Here is a 21,123-nt window from a genome sequence, read left to right on the forward strand (position 1 = left end):
TGCTTGGTTTACAAAAGGGTGAAAGAAATCTGTAATGGATACTTAATTCCAGTGAATCCCAAAATGGGATTTCATGTTATCCAAAAGTATGCACTATAATTTGTGTGTTGAGCACTGACCTTCCAAGACAGCAGCGCAGAGGATGCTGAAGCAAAAAGCAAAGCAAATAGTTTCACTGTGAATTTAGAGAGGTATAGGAGAAGGAGAGATATATTCATGCTGCTTCATGCTAATATCCCAGTGCAAAGACAAAATTGCAGCAGTGATAAGTATTGTTCGGATTGCATTTCTTTCTCTTTCTCCCTTTCTTTAGGGATTTAAAAAAAAAAAATCCCCAAACTTGGCATACAAATTAAAGAATATAACAGAAGTAAGTGCTAGACTTCACAGTGCTAGTCTGTGACAGTTTGGTTGTTCTAATTTGTCCTGGTTTTGCTTTATAGGGGAAAAGAGAAAAAATAATGAACCCTATTCTCTGGAGGATTCAAAAAGACCAAGGGTTGTAGGAGATATTCCTATTGAATTAATCAATGAAGTAATGTCAACAATTACAGATCCTGCAGCAATGCTCGGGCCAGAGGTGAGAAATATGTAGACCTAGTCTGTTTGCAAATGGTCTGTTTTCAAGAAATGTTCCACTTGGCTAGAGTATGATAAGCTAAAAGTCCACAAAACTTACCATGCTGTCAGTAAGAAAAATAGAGTCTTTCAAAGAGTATGATTAGGTGAGCAAAAAATATTGATGAAACGCATCATTATCATGAAGAACAGTTCTAAAATTTTTTTTAATGCATTGTGTATGTTTGCAAAGAGACTTGGAAACTAGTGATAGTAAAAAAGTAGATCCCAGGTTATTTTGCAAGGTACTTTTGTTACAGAAGAGTTCCAGAGTATGCTTTTTATTGTTAATCATAGATGTAGCTCATAAGACAAGGTAAATGGGGTTCAAGTATTGCAGCAGAATGAAAGATCCAAAGTTAAAACCTCTGCCTAGTGAAGAAGGGCTGATCTAATCAGTTATTTGCTATGTCTTCCACAGTTGCTCTTTTTTTCTGCTAGAAGAGAAAAACAAACAGAATTGCAGAATTGTGCTGTGTACAGAATTGCACACTTTTTTTTTTTTTTTTTTTGGCTGGCTTTTCCTCCTTCTGTTCCCTTTGCCAGGCTATGTTTTGCCAGCAGCTCTTGTTTGCCAAGGTTTAGCTAGAGACTGCTGAAGATTTGGAACCACCTACGTTTCTTACTCAAACTATATACTGTGACTGATGGCTCTGCATATTACAAATGCTGTGCCAGTCTGGCTGTTGGGGCTGGCAGGGACTAGAAACCCAGCAGCCAAACTTTGTTCTGAAAAGTAAACAGTATGTGCATACAGAGATGTTTTGGCATTGTAAAATGATCTTAGAAAAAAAAAGTTAAATAAATTGTCTGTATTAATATCATCTCCATTCAAATATGTGGATGCAATTGCTAGATATGTAACAGCAAAATCAGTAGGAATTAAAATGTTCTTTTTAGGCTCTTACGATAGTGGCATAGATAGTGGAAAGCATTACTAAAATGAAAAAATATGACTTTGCCTGTACTGCCATTAAAATATGTGATTTGCAGTATGCGTAGGCGAATCCACTACTTTTGTCCAAGCTGGCTAGACTAAAGAAAATATGAAGATTTAGTGGCATAGGCTTTGACTGGATGAGTGCTGTCCCTCAAGAGATTTTGGAACTTGTTGAGTCATAGTCGTTGTTGTTACCTGATCTTTACCAAAAGAAGTTTGAATAAGCCTTTGTACCCTGTAGTACACTTATATCCACCTTATTTGATGGTGTCACTTCTGCTAAAAAAAGGTAATCATTGGCAGCTCTACTTTTGTAAAAAGATGGCTTGGAAAAAAGAGGGGGTTTCATTTGTTTGTTCATTAAGGCTGTTCTGTTAGAGGATGTGAAATCTCCAAAACGTGTTTTTATTCCTCTTTTGTGCGATACAGACCAACTTCCTCTCAGCGCACTCAGCCCGGGATGAGGCGGCGAGGCTGGAGGAACGCAGGGGGGTGATCGAATTCCACGTGGTCGGCAACTCCCTGAACCAGAAGCCCAACAAGAAGATCATGATGTGGCTTGTCGGTTTGCAGAACGTGTTCTCCCATCAGCTGCCTCGAATGCCGAAGGAGTACATCACACGCTTGGTTTTTGATCCGTGAGTACTGCTGGAGGGGGGTTTGGCAGGTGGGATGGAGAGAGCCTGGTGCTGGTTGCAGGCAGCAGTGTAGGAAGAGGGCAGCTGAGTGGCGTGGAGGGCAGCTCTGCCTGTGCTACCCTTTTCTCATCTTTTCAAGCCCCCACAACTCCTGGCCAATCTAATTGGTTTGTACCCAAATACTATCCCGGTGGCTGTAGTAATGACAAGTGGCTTCTTGTTGTCGGACTGTGGTGGGTTGACCCTGGCTGGATGCCAGGTGCCCACCAAAGCCGCTCTATCACTCCCCCCTCCTCAGCTGGACAGGGGAGAGAAAATATAACGAAAGGCTCATGGGCTGAGATGAGGACAGGGAGATCACTCACCCAGTACTGTCACGGGCAAAGCAGACTCTACTTGGGGAAGTTAGTTTAATTTATTACCAATCAAATCAGAGTAGGGTAATGAGAAATAAAACCAAATCTTAAAACACCTTCCCCCCACCCCTCCCTTCTTCCTGGGCTCAACTTCACTCCCGAATTCTCTGCCTCCTCCCCCTGAGCATCGCAGGGGGACGGGGAATGGGGGTTGTGGTCAGTTCATCAGTTGTCGTCACTGCCTCTCCTTCCTCCTCAGGGGAAGAATTCTCACACTCTTCCCCTGCTCCAGCATGGCGTCCCTCCCACGGGAGACAGTCCTCCACCAACTTCTCCAACTTGGGTCCTTCCCACAGGCTACAGTTCTTCACAAACTGCTCCAGCGTTGGTCCCTTCCAAGGGGTGCAGTCCTTCAGGAGCAGGCTGCTCCAGCCTGGGTCCCCCATGGGGTCACAAGTCCTGCCAGCAAACCTGCTCCAGCATGGGCTCCTCTCTCCATGGGTCCACAGGTCCTGCCAGGAGCCTGCTCCAGCGTGGGCTTCCCACGGGGTCACAGACTCCTTTGGGCACATCCACCTGCTCCGGCGTGGGGTCCTCCCTGGGCTGCAGGTGGATATTTGCTCCACCATGGACCTCCATGGGCTGCAGGGGCACAGCCTGCCTCACCATGGTCTGCACCACGGGCTGCAGGGGAATCTCTGCTCTGGTGCCTGGAGCACCTCCTCCCCCTCCTTCTTCACCGACCTTGGTGTCTGCAGAGTCGTTCTTCTCACGTATTCTCACTCCAGCTGCAGCTTGTGTCCTAGACCTATTTTTTTTCGTTTCCCCTTCTTAAATATGTTATCCCAGAGGTGCTACCACTGTTGCTGATGGGCTCAGCCTTGGCCAGTGGCGGGTCCATCTTGGAGCTGGCTGGCATTGGCACTATTGGACACGGGGGAAGCTTCTAGCAGCTTCTTGCAGAATCCACCCCTGTAGCCCCCCTGCTACCAAAACCTTGCCACACAAACCCAATATAGGCATATGGGCCTGCAGGGAAGGCTCCTACCTATCTTGTACTTTTGAATGTTAGAACTGAAAGTCAGAAAGTAATTATGGTGCTTATTAGTGGTTTTCAGGCCCATGCTAACTTGCAGGCTGCTCCATCCTCTGTCTTTGGAGATCATGAACCAAATGGCAGCAGAGACTGAAGTTTTTCAATGAGAAGAACTTATGGGAGAAATCAGTCCTCACCCAAGCATGTTGCTTTTCTCTTTTTCCGTGCAAGTTTCCTGTCTTGCTTTGGGTGCAACTCTACACCACAGGCACTTGAAAAGAGACACACTGGCTGTAGGAGCATCCACAGGTTGCACAGGGTCCTCCACCTACCCTAGTGTCCTGAATGAATTTTGCCTCAGCTGCTCAAGCATGAAGTGTCCACTCCTCAGAAGTGTCCACTTTTCCACCATTGTGTTTCCTGCAGAATCTGCTTCCTTTCAACCAGTATGGAAGCAAAATTTCTGCCTCTGAACGATCCATGCCCAAAGACAGCCTTGGGGTTTGCTGTACTGACTGCAGCACTTCGCAGTGGAGGACGCCTGTGGGCTCACTGTTGTGTGTCAGCAGCGACCTTGGGGAGCTCTGACTGAGCTGATCGCAGTCAGCTACGCAGCCTGGTTTGTGGGAGAGCCTTTCTTCACCGCTGGTATCAGCCTCTGTCTTTGTGCCTGGTATTGTAGCTGCAGCGGTTATGAGAACATTTCTGGAACTATTTCCTCTGCTTTTAAGCTCACTAGCGTTCCCTCGGCAATACTCGCCGGTGCCAGCAAACACTGCTGCTGCTGGGTCCGTGCTAACCCTGAAGCAAAAACAGCCCAGTGCTGGGGACTGTTGGACAGGACTTCGGTCTCCAGGCACAGGAGACTGATCTTGGGGACTTCTTCTGGGTTCCTTCTTCAGAGGGGAACAGCACTTGTCTCCTGAGGGCCAGCACCAGTCCAGGCTCTTTTACCTCTCTTATGTGGGGGTAAGCACTGCTTGGATGGGAGAGTGAGGCAGCACCGGGATCTTGTCTGAGTTTAGGAGCCTTAGCATCACTGTGATCTCAAGCAGAGGCTACTGGTTGATGAAGCCAGGTTCCTTTATAACCAAACATCAAAGCAAAATTCTGACGTAGTGGTGTTGAGTCATAGCCTTCTCCCATATTTCTTATTGGGAAAGACTCTTCTAGTAGGCTGAGAGGAACTGCTGGTAGTTTAAGTGCTCTTCAGCATAGATACCTATCTGGAGAGCGGTCTGTGCTTGAGAAAGAGGTATGGATATTGCTACGGCAAGAAAATGCCTTCCTTCATGTGCCTGAGGCAAACAGTTGACCCAAAGGAAGTGAAGCACGTCGCCTGGACAGCTCAGAGTACCCCAGCGTCTGCCATGAATCTCCAGGGATGCACAGTGGAGACCTATACTGAGTAGTGGGTACACAGAAACCTACGTCAAGTGTGAGATACTGGAGTCCAACAGTTCTCTTTCCAAATTTCTTTCAGCTATTACCTTAGTTATTATTGCCTTTAATGTTCTTATTTCCAAAATGGCCATCCTTACTGAATCTTGTTGCTTAAACAACTCAAACATGAGTAAACAAAATTAAAAGCTCAAGCTACTGCATTGCTGCTGTCACTCCACAAATAAAAAGCACCAAAATAAGCACAAGGGAAAGAATATATAAAATGTATAAAATCTCCTTCAACAGTGGCACATAAAATATAACTACTCTTCAGACTACCTTTTTTTGTCAGGGGCTCATTTTTGGCACCAACCTTTCCCCCCAGAAAGATATCTTCTGTAAATTTACTTTATTGTTTATACAATTTATATGATACCATGCACTGAATTATCCAGAGAATAGGTGCAGTGTGAATCTTTCCAGACCTTGAGGATTACACTAAAATTCTTAATCCTTGACACAAGAGTTCAGATTGCACCTCGTTATGTCTTTCCTGGCAGTAAATGTAAGTGCAACAGGAATGGATATTTATTCTGGTCTTGATTCCACTAGGAGTGGGTGATTAGAAATAAGAAATATCATTTCTTGCTTCATCAGCTGCATTTGAAACTGATAGCTTAGCTATAGAGAGTGCATGCAAGGAAACAGGAATCCCTTAGAAAGGTCTTGCTGTCCTGTAATTCCATTAATTTCTAATTTAGTCAGGGTAAAATCTTCCTGAGAACTGTGCAACGGTATAACTGTCAGCAATAGATTCAATGAAAGCAATTTATTTATTGGGTATTGCCATAGTATCTAGGAGTACTTGGCAAGGCCAGGACCTTGCAGCGTGAATGATGAATTTTACGGTAAATTCAAAGCATCGTGTTAAAATAGCAACTCTTCTGTAGAATTGAGCAACTAACTTAACAGAGGCATATACAGTTGCATTAGCATCATGGAAAGAAGTGAATCAAGTTTCTGAAAAAAGGAAGGTAATGGCACTTTATGTACTATGTGCATGAATTAAAGTGGCTGTTATTTTTGTCCACTCAGGAAACACAAGACCCTTGCATTAATAAAAGATGGTCGTGTTATTGGTGGTATCTGCTTCCGGATGTTCCCCTCCCAAGGATTTACGGAGATTGTTTTCTGCGCTGTGACTTCCAATGAGCAAGTCAAGGTAAAAATAATTCTCTACTAGGGTTTATTAAAGGTATTTGAGTCCTATTCACTCCCACATATGCTCCTAATTTTGTTAGTCACACTGAATATATTGCTCAGTTCCCAAACAAATAGAGTTTGAAAGATACAGTGATTCTGAATATAATACACAAAAACTAAACAAATGTGCAAATTTAGAATCATCAGCATAATAGTAGGATTACTTGTAATTAATTAAATACATACAATCTTTCTCAACAACAATAGTGGCCCGTAGTCTCCCATTCTTAGACTATTCACTCATCTGACTTCAGCAGTTGCCTCTCTGTGTAGTGTAACACCTCATGGTTGACTGAAATAAGTATTGCTTGCGTGTGATGGTAATTTGCGTTTAATCACTTTGTGGTGTTACATGACTTCAGTCAAAATGAGATATATCAAAAGAATTAGGTATGGTTTTGCATCTCAAAATAAGCACACGGTCTATTCTATACACTCTTTTTTGAGTTGATTTCACAAAACGTTCTCTGAGTGTTGAGAATTAGCGGCTGTGTTGAAAGAATATGGAGCGCTATGAACACAGGAGATTCCTCCCGCTTTCCTGGGGACTACAGGTAGATCTAACTATGACCATTTGATTCAGGATTTTGCCTTTAGATGGTGCTGTAGCTTTATGTTTTTCAGTAGAAACTGTTAGAGCTGAGATGTGGGTTAATTCAGAGTTTGTAGCAGTTGAACATGCAGAAATAGTGTGCCCTGTTTTGAAGGGAAGAGCTCTGGGTGTGGAAGGGTAACAAAGTGGGATTGAAAGCCTGTGACAGCTGTTAGTACTTGGGTTATATTTTATTTTATTCAACTGTGGTGTTAGAGAGGAACATTCCTCTGCACTTAGCACTGGCCTGCCATAAAACTATCCAAAGTGTTTTAGCAAATGCAAACAATAATGTAATATGCTTAAGTTGTATGTATTCTAAGCTTGACTAATTCATAAAAGGTGTTTTCATTCTACTAAAACAACCAACTGCACTACACAAGTTAGGCTGCCAAAGGTGTGTTGCGATTCTCTAGGAATAACCTTTCAGAATATAATAGAGCAAAGAAATCTGACCCATCAGAGGGCCTCCAAGGTTGCATATGCACATACAGCGCACAGTTTCTTCTGCTACCCTCTGGGTGTCTCACTGTATCAGTTGACTATTTCTGAAAATTTGCCTTCCCACATTCCTATCTGACTAAGGTGTCCCCTCCCAGCAGGTAACTGAGGAAAACTAAATGTTCACACATGGGTGAACTGCCCACTCTTGGGAAAAATAAATTCCTATTTTAATTCAATTTGAGGCTGGAGTAAGAAATACGGTTACTGTTTATATGTGATATTTAAAAGTTGGATTGTTTTTGAGATCGTTTGATCCCATGTTACAAAATTATTTTAAATTTTACTGTACATGGCTTATTTTCCTTTTAGGATTGTTAGACTTTGGCAAGTGTTTGTGAGAATTAATAAATCCTGTGAAGGTTATAAAACAATAGGTTAGCAGAAAATATTTGAAGTAATCATCATCGTAATTGCTGGAATTTCTTTGAGACACAAAGTTTCCTTTTTTTTTTTTTCCCCCCCAGAAATTAGATGCTTTAGAATTACTGGAATGAATTGCAATGTTTCAGTTGTAAATAAAATGTCAGTCTCTCATACGCTGTTCCTTTCACACTGCTGATAAGAAGGGAAGTAAGGAGCTTGGCTAGCTCAGGTACTGCTAGCTTGCATTTAAAGAAAACATTTTTCATTAAAAATGTTGGTTCAGAGTTTTTGTCCTCCTCAAAGAATTTGAGAACACAGATTTGCAATTAGAAAGTCTCTTCATTGTTTTGAGCACTTCTGAGTTCTAAGAAATGCTGTACCACTTAACATGTTGTCAGTTGTCAAATCACTTCTTTGTATTTGATGCCATGCATGTGTGCCACTTTAACAAGTGAACCCATGGCTTTAAGAGCTTCTTCAAATTCAGAAGTACTGATATTTACACACATGAGGTCTCAGTTTCGAATATGAGGTCTGAATAACAGATGCTCCAAACACTAGCTGGAAAGGAAGGATTAATGCACAAATTTTCTACCTAGATTAGTAGGATTTAAAGAAAAGATGTCACTACTAAATTTTTTTTGTATTGAGCTTCAGCACTTACCTAACTTGATTTTATCTGGCTATTAGGGCTGTTAAATTGTGAATTAAATCAGAAGTATATACTTTCCAGTTTATTTTTCTGGCTTATGTGTGTAAGTAAAAATTTCCTCAGTTTTCAAGAACAGAGTACCCAAAATGATTCTATGCATGTTTCTGTAAGTGTCCAGTTAGTCTCCATGATGTTAAAATCGGACCATATGCAGGAACAACACATTATTATGGGCTTTCCTGTCTGTTCTACATTTATTCATCTCACAGCAGAAGGGGAAGACCTATAGCTTACTTGGAAATGTGAATAAATGGAACCTTTTGTTTGCTTTGGGATTGAATGAAAATGGAAATTATTCCTGTGTGCAGTCAGGAGGCATAGCTATTTATTTGATTGTGGACTCAATAATTTTCTGCTGCTTATTATGGTAATAACTGTTTCATTATTCCCTTTTATGCCCTATGATAAGTTCAGATTATAAATCCTTTGAGGCAGAGGCTGTTTCTGCTACAAGTGCATAGAACACAGTAAACCAGAGATCTCTTCCCAGAATGTGTTCCTCTAGGAGGAGTCATTTTGGTATTCCTACTGCTTTGCGGTTTTGAACTGATATGGCCAAGAAAGGTGCCCTACTATTACCATATATGTGGTTTTGTTATTGGTGAGATATGTGACTATTAATAGTTGATATCTAACTTAAAAGGAAAAAAATATTGTGTGCACCTTGAATTACAACTTCCAGGACAATGTACCTCTTCAGAGCTATGCTTTACCCCTAGAGAGAGTCTAGGGTTTTGTCTCTTTTAGATTACAAGTGAATCAGATACTAGAAGCTGTGATATTTTGTGTTCCCTGTTGGGTCACAAAGATACCCTTATAAGGCTGAAACCAGTTTGATCTTAAGTACACCTCACCAAGTTAAAACAGCATCTAGAGGAAAGACTGCATTTTGAAAAAGTCTGTAGTAAACCTCAGTCCACAGTTTCCGATACGTGCAGTCCCCAAAGGCTTTGTAACGGCTTTTTCCTCGTCCTTTTCACACAGGGTTATGGGACTCACCTAATGAACCATCTGAAGGAGTACCACATCAAACACAACATTCTCAACTTTCTCACGTATGCAGATGAATATGCTATTGGCTACTTCAAAAAACAAGTAAGTCAATGTAAGAAATTACTTGGTGCAAGAACATAACATCTAGCAGTGATGAACTAAACAACTAGATGTGACAAAGTAGTTGGATAAAATGCATAGTACAATTTTATGTGTATATTTTATCTACAGAATGTAGATGTGCTCTGTGTTCATCTTGTGTAATGATATTGGCTTATAATGCATTTTACTTCAATGGAATCATCTGAATATAGGTGTATGGTATAGCCTATAATTTGTCAAGTCTAAAAACCAGTCAAATATGGGTTGGCTGCTGCTTCGTTCATTGAATTCCTTCACTGATTCTATAAGAAGTGTAAAGAAGGACCAGACATACCTGCGGCAGACTAGAACTTACCTGACCTGTGCTCACAGCTCCTCCTGATTTGAAACATGAGGTTCAAGTTCAGGAAAGTTTGTGATGTCTGATCTGTCAGATAGATTTGATAGATTAAACAGGTGTCAACTATCTGGTCAGATGATAGAGTGAAGATGGAGTCTGTTTCTAAGATGTACAGCGACAGGACTGGAGGCAATGGATGCAAGTTGGATCATGGGAAATTGCAAGTAGATAGAAGGAACTTTTTTTTTTTTTTTTCTTCCTGTCCTCACAGGACAGGTGGTGAAATACTAGAAAGTGTTGCCCGGAGAGGTTGTGGAATCTCTGTCCTTGGCAGTCTTCAAGACTGGACATGGCCTTGAGCATCCAGATCTGATGAGACCTGCTCTGAGCAGGGATGGGGCTAGATGACCTCCTTAAGTCCCTTCCAACCTCAGCTGTTCTATGATTCTGTATATAAAACTGATACAATTTGCTCTTCACACATTCAAAATTAATAAAAGCTGGGCTTGTGATACTGCTGTCAGATCTGTGCAGACAGACCCTTTTCACGTCTGAAATGCCCCTTCCCCAGTTTGAAGGTGCTCAGTCTCTGTGTAAGTCTGAAGCCTTTGATGGTAATTTGTGAGGCAGAAGACCTGATTGGGTTAATGATTTTTACTGCAGTTTCATAGATACCACTGTAACAGGAGAATAAAATGCAGCCAAAGTGAGAGTCCTACACTGCTTTTTATAGTCTTGGTTAATTCTTTTGCGGGTTTGTTTTTCAATTAACTTTTGAACTGTATGAAGACTGTAGGATAACTTCGGAAATTTTAATAAGATTTATTATCTTATTTTTTCACTTGAAATACAAAAGTTAAAAAAACCCACATGTTGTTTTTTCTGGCTATAAAATTCCTGTCATCTCATTGACTTCAACAGCAACTTGCCTTGACTAATGACTACAGGACTGGCATCCTTTAATATTAAAATAACAAATTTTTGAAAAAATCCAGGAAATTTTTCCACAGTAAAAATCTTTTCTTTCATCTCTTTATCTCCCCTATCTCCCCTATCTCCGTTCTTTTCCTATACATATAAGCAATTAACTATTCTTGTATCAAGTGACTCCCATGAGAAGGTGTTTGCAACCCATGAATCACGGTCTGTAACTGTTTCTGTTGTATTGTCTGTATTTTAACATTATGATGAATTTGGATCTAAATCATCATAGCATTTCCACTAAAACAAATGTCAAAGGAAAATGGCATCATGACAGCTTGACTTTTTTTTCTTCTTCAGGGTTTCTCCAAAGATATTAAAGTACCAAAAGCAAAATATGTTGGCTACATCAAGGATTATGAGGGTGCCACATTAATGGGATGTGAATTAAATCCAAGGATCCCCTACACGGAATTTTCTGTCATTATTAAAAAGCAAAAAGAGGTAAAGGCTGAAATGAAACACTGAACGTTATAATCTATTCAGATGTTTAGAAACAATTCAGTCAGTGCCAGGTTAGCTCTCTTCTTTGCTTTGGTGCTTAAAACATTGGAATATGTATTTTTATTAGTTAGAATAATTCTTTCATTCAAGTCCCAGTGCCATAATTTTTAGTTGAAGCATTAAATTCTACCTTACTAACTTTACAATAACAGAAGTGTTGTAAAGTACTGATATTTTTGAGGAATATTTCATAGCTAAATTTTGTCACAGATGATAACTAAGCAAAATCTTGTGAGAATGATTTGTTCTACAGCTTTGTCAATTCCTTCCCTCATGACAGTAGTGTTCATTAGAGAGACTTTTGAATGGGGTGTTTGTACTGCATGTCCTGTATTTTACTTGAAAGAAAGAGGATTATTTTTTCTGCCACTATTTTAATATACAAATCAAGGGTGGGCTGTCTTAAATTCCAGGCTGTCCCTCTTTGGAGTTTATGTGGGATGTTCTTTATTTAGTCCATAAGAATATTCCATATAATAAGGCAGTTTATTAGCCAAATAATTAAGATGTTTCCAGTTGTGTTTAAATACCTTCCTGGGTATTTAAAGAAATATAAATGACAAGGATAATTTGTTCTTTCAAGGTTGGTCAAATCTCATGACTTTTTGTTAAAATGCTTCTTTATGGAACAATTATATTCCTTCCAGTGGAACTATTTGGCCCATGCTTGTAGAAAGAAAGACAGTATCTGAGTGTTATACATTTAGTTGGCAAGGTTTCTTTAACTTCACTCATTGGGAAAGTTTTCATATGTCCATACGACATAGATCATAATTTTTTCACTCTCATTTCTGCTTGCTTGGGTTACTGTTCACATCCTGGTCTCCTGCTGGACATATCACCTTCCCCTGAGGAATGGGATGTTGTCAGGGTGGGCGGGTAGTGGACATGTCTCTTGTAGCCTGTTACATCTCAGGCACGCCTAACTGCAGTAATACAGTTCTAGGCCCAAACCATCAACATGTCACTTCCAAAATCTTAAGTTAGTTTTTAAGATTTTGACTCTGGGACTGCTTTATTAGCATATGTTATTTTGCAGTCTTCACTCTCTCATTTGGTGGGCTGTCCATATTGTTCCAAAGTGCTTGGAGACACTCCACTTGGAGATAAAGTGCCTTGGTCCTCCAGACATCTCATGTCTACCATGATTAGAAAGCAAGATGCTATTATACACTGATCTATGCTGTTGTATGTTCTCTGAGAATAAATATATACACCTTTGGAAGTGCATCTTAGGATTGCCTGTGTGACAGTCAAAACACAGATCGGGCTTTTTATTCTCCCTGTTCCAAGGAAATTTAGAAATAGCCCTCACAGCCTGCAGCTTTATGAAGAATGCTCACTTGTCTGCTCAGATCAAAAGCAATGAAGATGATACCCGGACATAAGTAGAATTTTGAATGTTCTAATGACCTAAGCTTTTATTTAAAGAATTGGAGTGTAAGCCTATGGCTGCTAAGACCACATCACCTGACACCGGGTACCGGTCACAGACCACCATTTGTGTTTGCACTGCCTGATTTGTAGCTCATTTACAGTCATTCTGAAAAATATGAAAAATCCTTTTATGCAAAGCTTTGTGACCTGCTGACTTGTGTGTAATCAGTGTTACTGATTGAACAGCTTGTTTTAATCAGGAAGAGCCACTAGCTCCTACAATATAAGAAGGGTTTAAGGTGGATTTAACAATTAGTTTGAAAGTAATTTGATGTTACGCTGGAATCTGACTGTGGTGCTGTTGTATGCTGCATTTCTCTTAACATTTGTAACCTCTATTGAAAGTCTGATTTTTTTTTTTCTTTTCCTCTTTATTGAGAGAAAATACTATGTGTGTGGGAGTGAAGGTCCTTAAAAATACAAATATGCCCATCTTCATTATTTCCAAAGAGAATAGTCTCTCAAACTGGTGGTCTGAATGGGTGCACATTTGTTTACTCCCAGTTATGAAGTAAGCCATTTTGAAAGTGGCATATTCAGGATGCACAAAGTTTAGGTAAGCGTCTAAGTGTTTATCAAAAGCACCAAAGCAAATTACTTAGAATTGAGGTAATGAGATTGCAAAGCAGAACAGAATGTACCCCGGAATTGGGAAAACTTATTCTGGCATTTACAAGCAGAGTAGAATGTTGGTTTCAAAGAGTGGCGTCATTCTGACTTCCTCAAGCGAAAATCTTCAGTAAGAGTATCTCTGACTGGTATCTAAGCAACTCCTACAGTTAAATGGAGACTTTGAAGTGAACAGGTATTGCTAAAATTTTGGAATATGAACATATATGTGCATTGAAATACGCGCATTCAATATGTGCCTTGAAATTTCTGACCAGGCTGTGCTGAAGCAGTTCAGAAGCACCAGCTGTTAGAATTATAGCCAGTTCCCAAATCTGCTTCCAGGAAATTTCCTTCCTTACCTCTGCTGGCACCTTCCCAGGAGCTGTGCAGCTTGTGATCAATACAGCAAGCAATGACCCCTTCTCTTCCTGATTTGTGCCTAAAGAGGCAGCTGAGAGACTTGGTAGCCCCATCTGCAGAATCGGTGTTTGGCCAGGTAGCTCACCCCTGTTACCAGCTTCAGGGGATCTGTAAGGACCATAAGATTAGGAAGCAAGAGGGTTTCTGTTCGTCACAGTTCTGCATTAATCCTCTGGGTTACTTTTGAGCAAATCAATTATTTTTATGCTTTCTCTGCTGCTTTATTACAGATCATTAAAAAGCTCATAGAAAGGAAACAAGCTCAGATACGAAAAGTTTATCCTGGTCTTTCTTGCTTCAAAGATGGAGTACGGCAGATTCCTATAGAAAGCATTCCTGGAATTAGTATGTATCAAACTCTTTTAATGTAGAACAGAAGCAGAACAGGCCAAGAAAGGTCCAAGACTAGAAATACTAATGTAGTCATGTGTTTCTGTTTGATTAAAATGGAATTGTTTTGGTCTGTGGATTTGATTTCTATGAAGATTGTTGTGTTTCCAGTACAATTGCTGTCTTTGAGACTTCTCCAAGGCATCCCAGGCTGATGCTCTTTTATGTACTTGTGTGCAATTTTATTTATATGTGACCCCTCTTTGATTTGTATCGCAGTGCAGTCAAGAATTTCCCTTTGGCACCACTGTTATGCACTGCACTCCTGTTCTGTGCTAAATGTGGACTTACAGGACAAAAGAGAATTAGAACATTTAAGTATCATCTTTTGGGGGATTTTTTTCAACTGCTTTTCTGCAATTTATTCTCTGTCCCTAGGGAATCAAATTGGGTAACTTTGACATCATTATTCTTCACAGAGGTTGTGGTAAAATGTGTACTGAGTTAATGAAAAAATGTGTCTTTCATGTAGGAATATTTTAGAATCTTTTCAGCAGTCTGGAGGAAGAGGCATGTAGGAAATTGAATGGGGCTGCAGGCTAGATGGTTGTGTTATTTATTAGGAGTAGCTTTTATTAAAATAAACCCATTTTACTGCAGCAGTGCTGAAATGGCTTATCTTTTTAGAGTTGCTATAACTCAGTTAATGTTTTGACCTACTGTAATTCTCATGTAATCTCTCATGTTGTTGGTGTGCAGGAGAGACTGGCTGGAAACCAAGCGGAAAAGAAAGAGGGTAAGTGCTGCACAAAGTAAGATGATGAAGCAGTTGGGAGATTCCTTTGAGAAAAGTCTTTAAACAATGTCATTTGATATTTCCTTCCATCCATTGGAAAGAGATAAATAATCTCCAAGGGTGAGTTCTTAAGTGGGTTTGGTGGTTTGGTTTGTTTGGGGTTTTTTTTGGGGGGGGGGGAAGTTGTTGTTGTTGTTTTGTTTTGTTTTTTTTTTTTTAATTTCTTCCATAAAATGCTTGAAACTTTGAAGTTGCTTTTAGGTGAGATGCACGTCATAGGAATGAAGATAAGGGATTCAAGCTAATCTTTTTGTATTCTGTATGTAATCTATATTTATCCTATTTTCTTTCAAGTAAGGAGCCCAAGGATCCTGATCAACTTTACAGCACGTTAAAAACCATTCTGCAGCAGGTGAAGGTGAGTGCTAGTTCTAGTTTACCTTCTGTAAAGATTTTTAAATGATTTCCAATATAGAGTTTCCATATTAGATACCTTACTTTTTTCTTTACCAAAGAGCCATCAAAGCGCTTGGCCCTTCATGGAACCTGTGAAGAGAACAGAAGCTCCTGGATATTATGAAGTTATAAGGTTTCCCATGGGTAATGCCATTAACATTTTTTAAGTATAGAGTTTAAAAATCTTTATAGCCGGAGACATAGCAGATAAATTGTAATCTGATTGTTTTATGTTAAAAGACATATATTACTTGCAGCTGAATAGCTTGCAGCTCTGAAGTGCCAAGAGTGCAGTGCTGTCATTTGAAATTTATGACTGCTTTGTGACCTTTGAAGCATCTATAGTGTACACATGTGAAATCTTAGTATGCCCTAGAGAGCCCTAGCAAGCTCTTAAATGGTGCAGTCAGCTAGAAACTTTCAGGACTGAGCTGGTTTGTGTGAGTTGTATGAATATGTTCGTGTGTGTGTGGTAACTGGTCATTGCAGATCCTGCTGGTACGTTTAAAAAATCTCAAGGCAAACTTTCAGGAACACCTGAGCATTTAAATTGCTTTGAAAAACAGATTTAAGCTTTCTAAATCACATAGAGAAAACCTTTCCAAAAGTACCAGGGTTTTCTAATTATATCTTAACAGTTTGCTCCAATTTAAGTTTAGGAAAATGCTTCATGCAACTGATTGTAAGATAACTTTTATCTTTGTATTTTAGATCTGTCAAAGTTGTCTGAGGTCGTTTATTTATTTATTTATTCTTATTTTTAAATCATGCAGCTATTGTTTATGCAGCATTACTTGCAAAGGGAAGTACACCATTGCTAATAACATTTTTCTTTGCTTTTGGCTGCTGGGTCACATAATTTCAATGATGATTCAGGATGTTCTAAACAGATGCTCGTTTTGATTTGTATTGCAGCAGATTTAAAACTGAATCCTGCTCTTCCTTAGTTGTTTATGCAATACTCACCTCCATCTTTCTGATTATAGTTTCTGTACCTTTTAATGTTATTAGAGAATGAAATACAAGTTCATTGCAGGCTACTATCAATCAGTTTCTCAGAGAATGAAAGTGTTTGTTCATGTTGCTTTGCATAGGCTCCTAGCCTGTGTATACCAATTTGGCGTTATGATTTTTTATATTCAACTTATAATTTCCAAATAGCAAATATATGTGTACTTTATAAAACAGCATCCGGCTCCCTGTATCCCTGACACAAATGTATTTTCTAGCAATGAAGACAAAGAATGTTGACACCCTCCCGTGGCAGAGTTTTCTCCTCCATCTGCTTTTCTGAGCAAAGGCTAGATCTAGATGTCTGTTTAATCTGAACAGCGGTTACAAAGAACTTTACTGCCTGGATTGGCAAACCCAAAGTAGGAATGTTTTCTATCCTTGTTCAGATGCATTACATTGGAGGTGGGAGCAGCAGCTCTCATTTTAGGATTAAGCTGAGGTCTTTGGTTTAGTTTTGCTTTGTTTTTTCAGCTAAGGAACCCAGCATAACTAAACCACGTTTTGATTCATGATCAACTTCTGCTTGCTTTCTGCTCTCACTGCCAGTGTGCTGATACTGTACAAAAATCGCTCAGACTTAATTTCAATTAAAAAGAAACAGCCTTGTCTTTTCTTACGCTATCACGTACAAGACATAACATTTGTCTTTATGTTTGCATACAGACTAAATTGTACAATATTTCAGAGGTACGGCTGTAGGGTTTTTTTGACCACCTCCCAAGGTCAGTTCTCATGTATAAACACTTTTTTCCCCTCTTTTTAAGTGCTCTTTCAGCTGCTTATTTTCAAGAAATACTGTTTGGTTTTTTCCCTTTTCATCTGCAATACAAAAGGTGTATGGCTGAGTGACAGGTGGAGCCAAACTTTCACTATAGTTAGAGGAGAATGTTTTAACTGACTAGCCAGGCAATGTTTGCTATAGGGTGAGTGGAACAGCCTTCTCAGTTGGATACTGTAATTAGACTATGGATATTGTGTTCAAAAAACGGGTAGAGTGTTCAAAAAACGGGTAGATGTGGCACTTGGGGACATGGTTTAGTCTAGTCTACCCTTGATTGGCCTAGAGTAGACTTGGTAGTGTAGGTTAATGGTTGGACTGGATGATCTTAAAGGTCTTTTCCAACCTAAACGATTCTATGATTCTATCTAGTTTAGATGTAGGCATGCAAATTTCAGACTGAATGGGAGCTGAATGAGCCTTTGCTTTTGCAAAATATTGTGCAACACTGGTAAATGGCAAGTTATATATCATTGGAAGAGGTATTTGAGAGCACTGGAAGAGGTATTTGAGAGCATCCATCAAACTCTTCTTAAATAATCCCCTCATGTCAATTTGTCAGTGTTTTTCTCTATTTTACCAAAGTCAAATCTCCCTTAAAAAACCCCAAACCCAACCAAAACAAACCCAAAAAACCAAACCAAACCAAAAATACTCACAACTGTATTTTTAAATGTTAAATTTTAATTCCTTTGCATTGGAGGTCTTTGGTCTCTGCTTTCCTTGCAATACTTGTTGGCAGTAAGTCTTCTCCAGTTCAGCTGTTTCTGTAATGGTTTCACAAAGGTGCTGCTGAAGCCTGGCTCAAGCATTGCTAGAAAAATAGTTGTTAGAGCATCTGAGGTGAGAAAAGCCAAGGCTTCCAGCGCACCTCCCACTACTTCTATTCCTGTATTCACTCCTAGGACACTTGTAATGTAGACAAAATATTTAAATGCCTGATAAGAATTATTGGGAAAGCAACTGTGTGGAGAACACTGAGATGATTTATGTATTTTATGGATGACTGATTTTAGTGTAAAGGAAAACATTTCTTAAGGAATGTTCTGTAAATAAAGGTTTTATATGATGCGTTTAAAGCAGGAGAGATCTGTTGTCACATGACTCTTAAAAAGGGATACGTAACTATAAACTTTGAAGATGTAACTAAAATATATGTAGAGCATGGAACATTTCATCTTTTTTCAAAGCTGCAAGTACTGCTTGTTGTATGGACAGATGGCTCTCCTCTGCTGCGTTCGCACAGAAGTGAGGATTTAGGTTGACATACATGTTTTGTGATGTTTGCATTCTTTGTTTATATGCTCCTAAGGCCTCCTCCAGCAGAGCTGACAGCAGCTTTCCCTCACAGAGCAGTTAGAGAAGAGTTAAGGACATCTAATACGCACTGAAAACTCAGAGAAATATGAGAACACAAAAGAACGATGCTTTAATTTTTTAAAGAAGAAAAAAATAAACTCTACACAAAATCATTCTTACGGTGAAATATTGCTTAGTTCCAGGGGCTCAACTGCTGTTGAAGCTAAAGAAGGGACCACGCCTTAGATGACGGCAATTAGGAATTCCAAATCCTAGCTTTGCCAGTTCATGTTAAATGGCACATCAGTCTAAAGGGATATTGCATACAAAAAGTATTTGAATCAAACTCTGTTAATGTATTTTTCTCCTGTACAGATCTCAAAACAATGAGTGAGCGACTCAAGAATAGGTACTACGTGTCTAAGAAATTATTCATGGCAGACTTGCAGCGAGTCTTTACAAATTGCAGAGAGTACAACCCCCCCGAGAGTGAATACTACAAATGTGCCAATATACTGGAGAAATTCTTCTACACAAAAATTAAAGAAGCTGGATTAATTGACAAGTGACACTGTCTTTTTTACAACCAATCAGTGTGCCTACTTTATGGGCAGGGGAAGCCATTATATATCTGAGTTGTGGGACTTTAAGGTTTCAAGAAACTTCTGTTTAATACTTAGCACTTTTAAAAACCCTTTTAGTTTTGCAAACATGTATTATACTGAAGTTACAAAAAATATTTTATTAAAATGCTTTATAATGTATTTAATTACGGAAAATTTCTTTTGTGTGCCCATTACCGTATGTTCATAATAAGTTTATCAGCTACAGCCTCAGAAACCCCACAAAACATGTGGGAAATTGCACATGTTTGGGAATATGAAGAAAATTCCCAGACAACAGACGTTATAGCTTACCTAATGCAGTACCTATTTGATAAAGTTTTATTATTTTTTTCCAGTAAAAAAGAAAACAGTAAGGGAAAACAACAGTTGGGGGAGGGTGTGTCTGAAACACTTGTTTCTTTGTAGAATCTTTTTATAAGATATTATTTTTTAAAAGAAACACTCAGCTGGTTGAGAAGCTGTGAGAGAAGAGCAGCCAGTTCTGAAAAAGGACTGCCTGTAATCTTTGATAGATGCAAGTTTTTCTATTCATTTTGGGTTTTGATAAATATTTTACCTGCAAATTGTAATCTCATAACCACTACTTAAAAAAAAAAATCTGGCTATGTGTGTAATGTCATAGTGACTTGGCTTATGCAGGACATAAGTACCCCAAATAACTTCAGAGAATCTGATTTGCATATACTAGACAATTTCAATTGGCTTAGTAAGAGTTAAGGTTTTGCTGCACTTCATGATCCACCCTATTTACTACTCTTCACTGATAAATTCTTCAGATTATTCAGCAGAGATAAGACTATTGTACACAAAAGAAGTCAACATATGACAGCTTCTAGTTTATATACTTGGCTCTGTGGTAAACTGGATTTTCTACCAAGCTTTATTGTTAATGCTTATGAACTGTGATTATGTAGACCCAGGAATATATTAACATTTTACAACTCATGTTAGTATATCTTCAAATTGAGCACACATATATATATATTAAAAAAATATATATATATTTTGCTGCTTGCACTACATTTAAGAGGTACACCTAACTGCCTAATGGAGATCAGTACAGGCCAAAAAGTTGTCACTTGACATTTTCTAATTAGAGTTTGTAACTATAAATTATAAATGCTTTTGTGAAAAACAGATTTAACTTTAATTCTTGGTGTTTTATATTTACAGATGTTACACTGGTAAAACCCAATAGTTTTAAGACTGAAAAAAAACCCCAATCCTGTGCTGTGTCAAAGAATATATTCCTGCAAAATGCCTGTGCAATGTTAAATCACAAGTCGATTCAGCAAGTAGATGTCAGGAACTACCTGGAAGTAGTAAATGTGGTACACAAGGTATTCAAAATGTTAACACTAGACTTGCTGTAGTGTTTTGTATGAGATTAGTCTGACCTACATTTGGATCTATAACAAAGGTACAGTGAGTATTTTTTTTTTTTTTTTAAATAGCCAGTACTGGATGCTATAATCCTGTTTTGTAGATTGGCCCTACAGATGCACCTGTTAAGCTTGGTATCCTGTGAAATTTTGTTATTTTCAGAGTAGATTTTCTTATCGTCTTTCAATCAGATTGTCTCTTCTATATTGAAACATTTGTTTTCTAATTTAAGAATTAATATTTTCATAGATACTGTGCAATAAAGTTACAGTAGGATATGTGGTTTTGCAAATGCTTTAACAGCTGATGAACTTTACATTTGTAAAATTAATATATTGTACTGGTACAGAATAGTTTTAAATTATATATGTACAAAACCCTACTTATTTTGGTCTCTTTTTTTCATTAATTAGTTCTTGCACTACAAATATACACACTGAAGCAATTTCACAGCTGAGCACAGTAATCTACAAGAGTGCAGTCAGTGCATCTTCCACGTATACTAGAAAAAAAATGGAAAAAAGCCTGAGTTCACTGGGAGCATGGTGCTGAGAATTCAGTATGGAAAGCTGTGACCATTCCAAGTAGCATTCCCAGCTTCATACTAACTGAGCTACAGGGCTGTTATGCCTGTTTCCTCAACATCT

At 39.0% G+C, this 21,123-nt stretch overlaps 1 protein-coding gene across 1 annotated transcript in view; it reads left to right on the plus strand.

The window, feature by feature from the left end:
* The window catches only part of KAT2B (lysine acetyltransferase 2B), a 45,886-nt gene extending 25,028 nt beyond the window's left edge, over positions 1-20,858 (plus strand). Inside the window, exons 9-18 of the mRNA XM_075705250.1 lie at positions 444-580; positions 1,988-2,196; positions 6,067-6,193; positions 9,390-9,500; positions 11,122-11,265; positions 14,025-14,139; positions 14,884-14,920; positions 15,275-15,338; positions 15,436-15,520; positions 18,843-20,858. Coding sequence (XP_075561365.1) covers positions 444-580; positions 1,988-2,196; positions 6,067-6,193; positions 9,390-9,500; positions 11,122-11,265; positions 14,025-14,139; positions 14,884-14,920; positions 15,275-15,338; positions 15,436-15,520; positions 18,843-19,036 — 1,223 coding nt within the window. The 3' untranslated portion in view covers positions 19,037-20,858. The remainder of the gene's footprint in view (positions 1-443; positions 581-1,987; positions 2,197-6,066; positions 6,194-9,389; positions 9,501-11,121; positions 11,266-14,024; positions 14,140-14,883; positions 14,921-15,274; positions 15,339-15,435; positions 15,521-18,842) is intronic.
* Positions 20,859-21,123: the final 265 nt, after the last annotated feature.

This window comes from Pelecanus crispus, chromosome 2, assembly GCF_030463565.1.
Source record: "Pelecanus crispus isolate bPelCri1 chromosome 2, bPelCri1.pri, whole genome shotgun sequence".
In the NCBI taxonomy this organism is placed as follows: domain Eukaryota; kingdom Metazoa; phylum Chordata; class Aves; order Pelecaniformes; family Pelecanidae; genus Pelecanus; species Pelecanus crispus.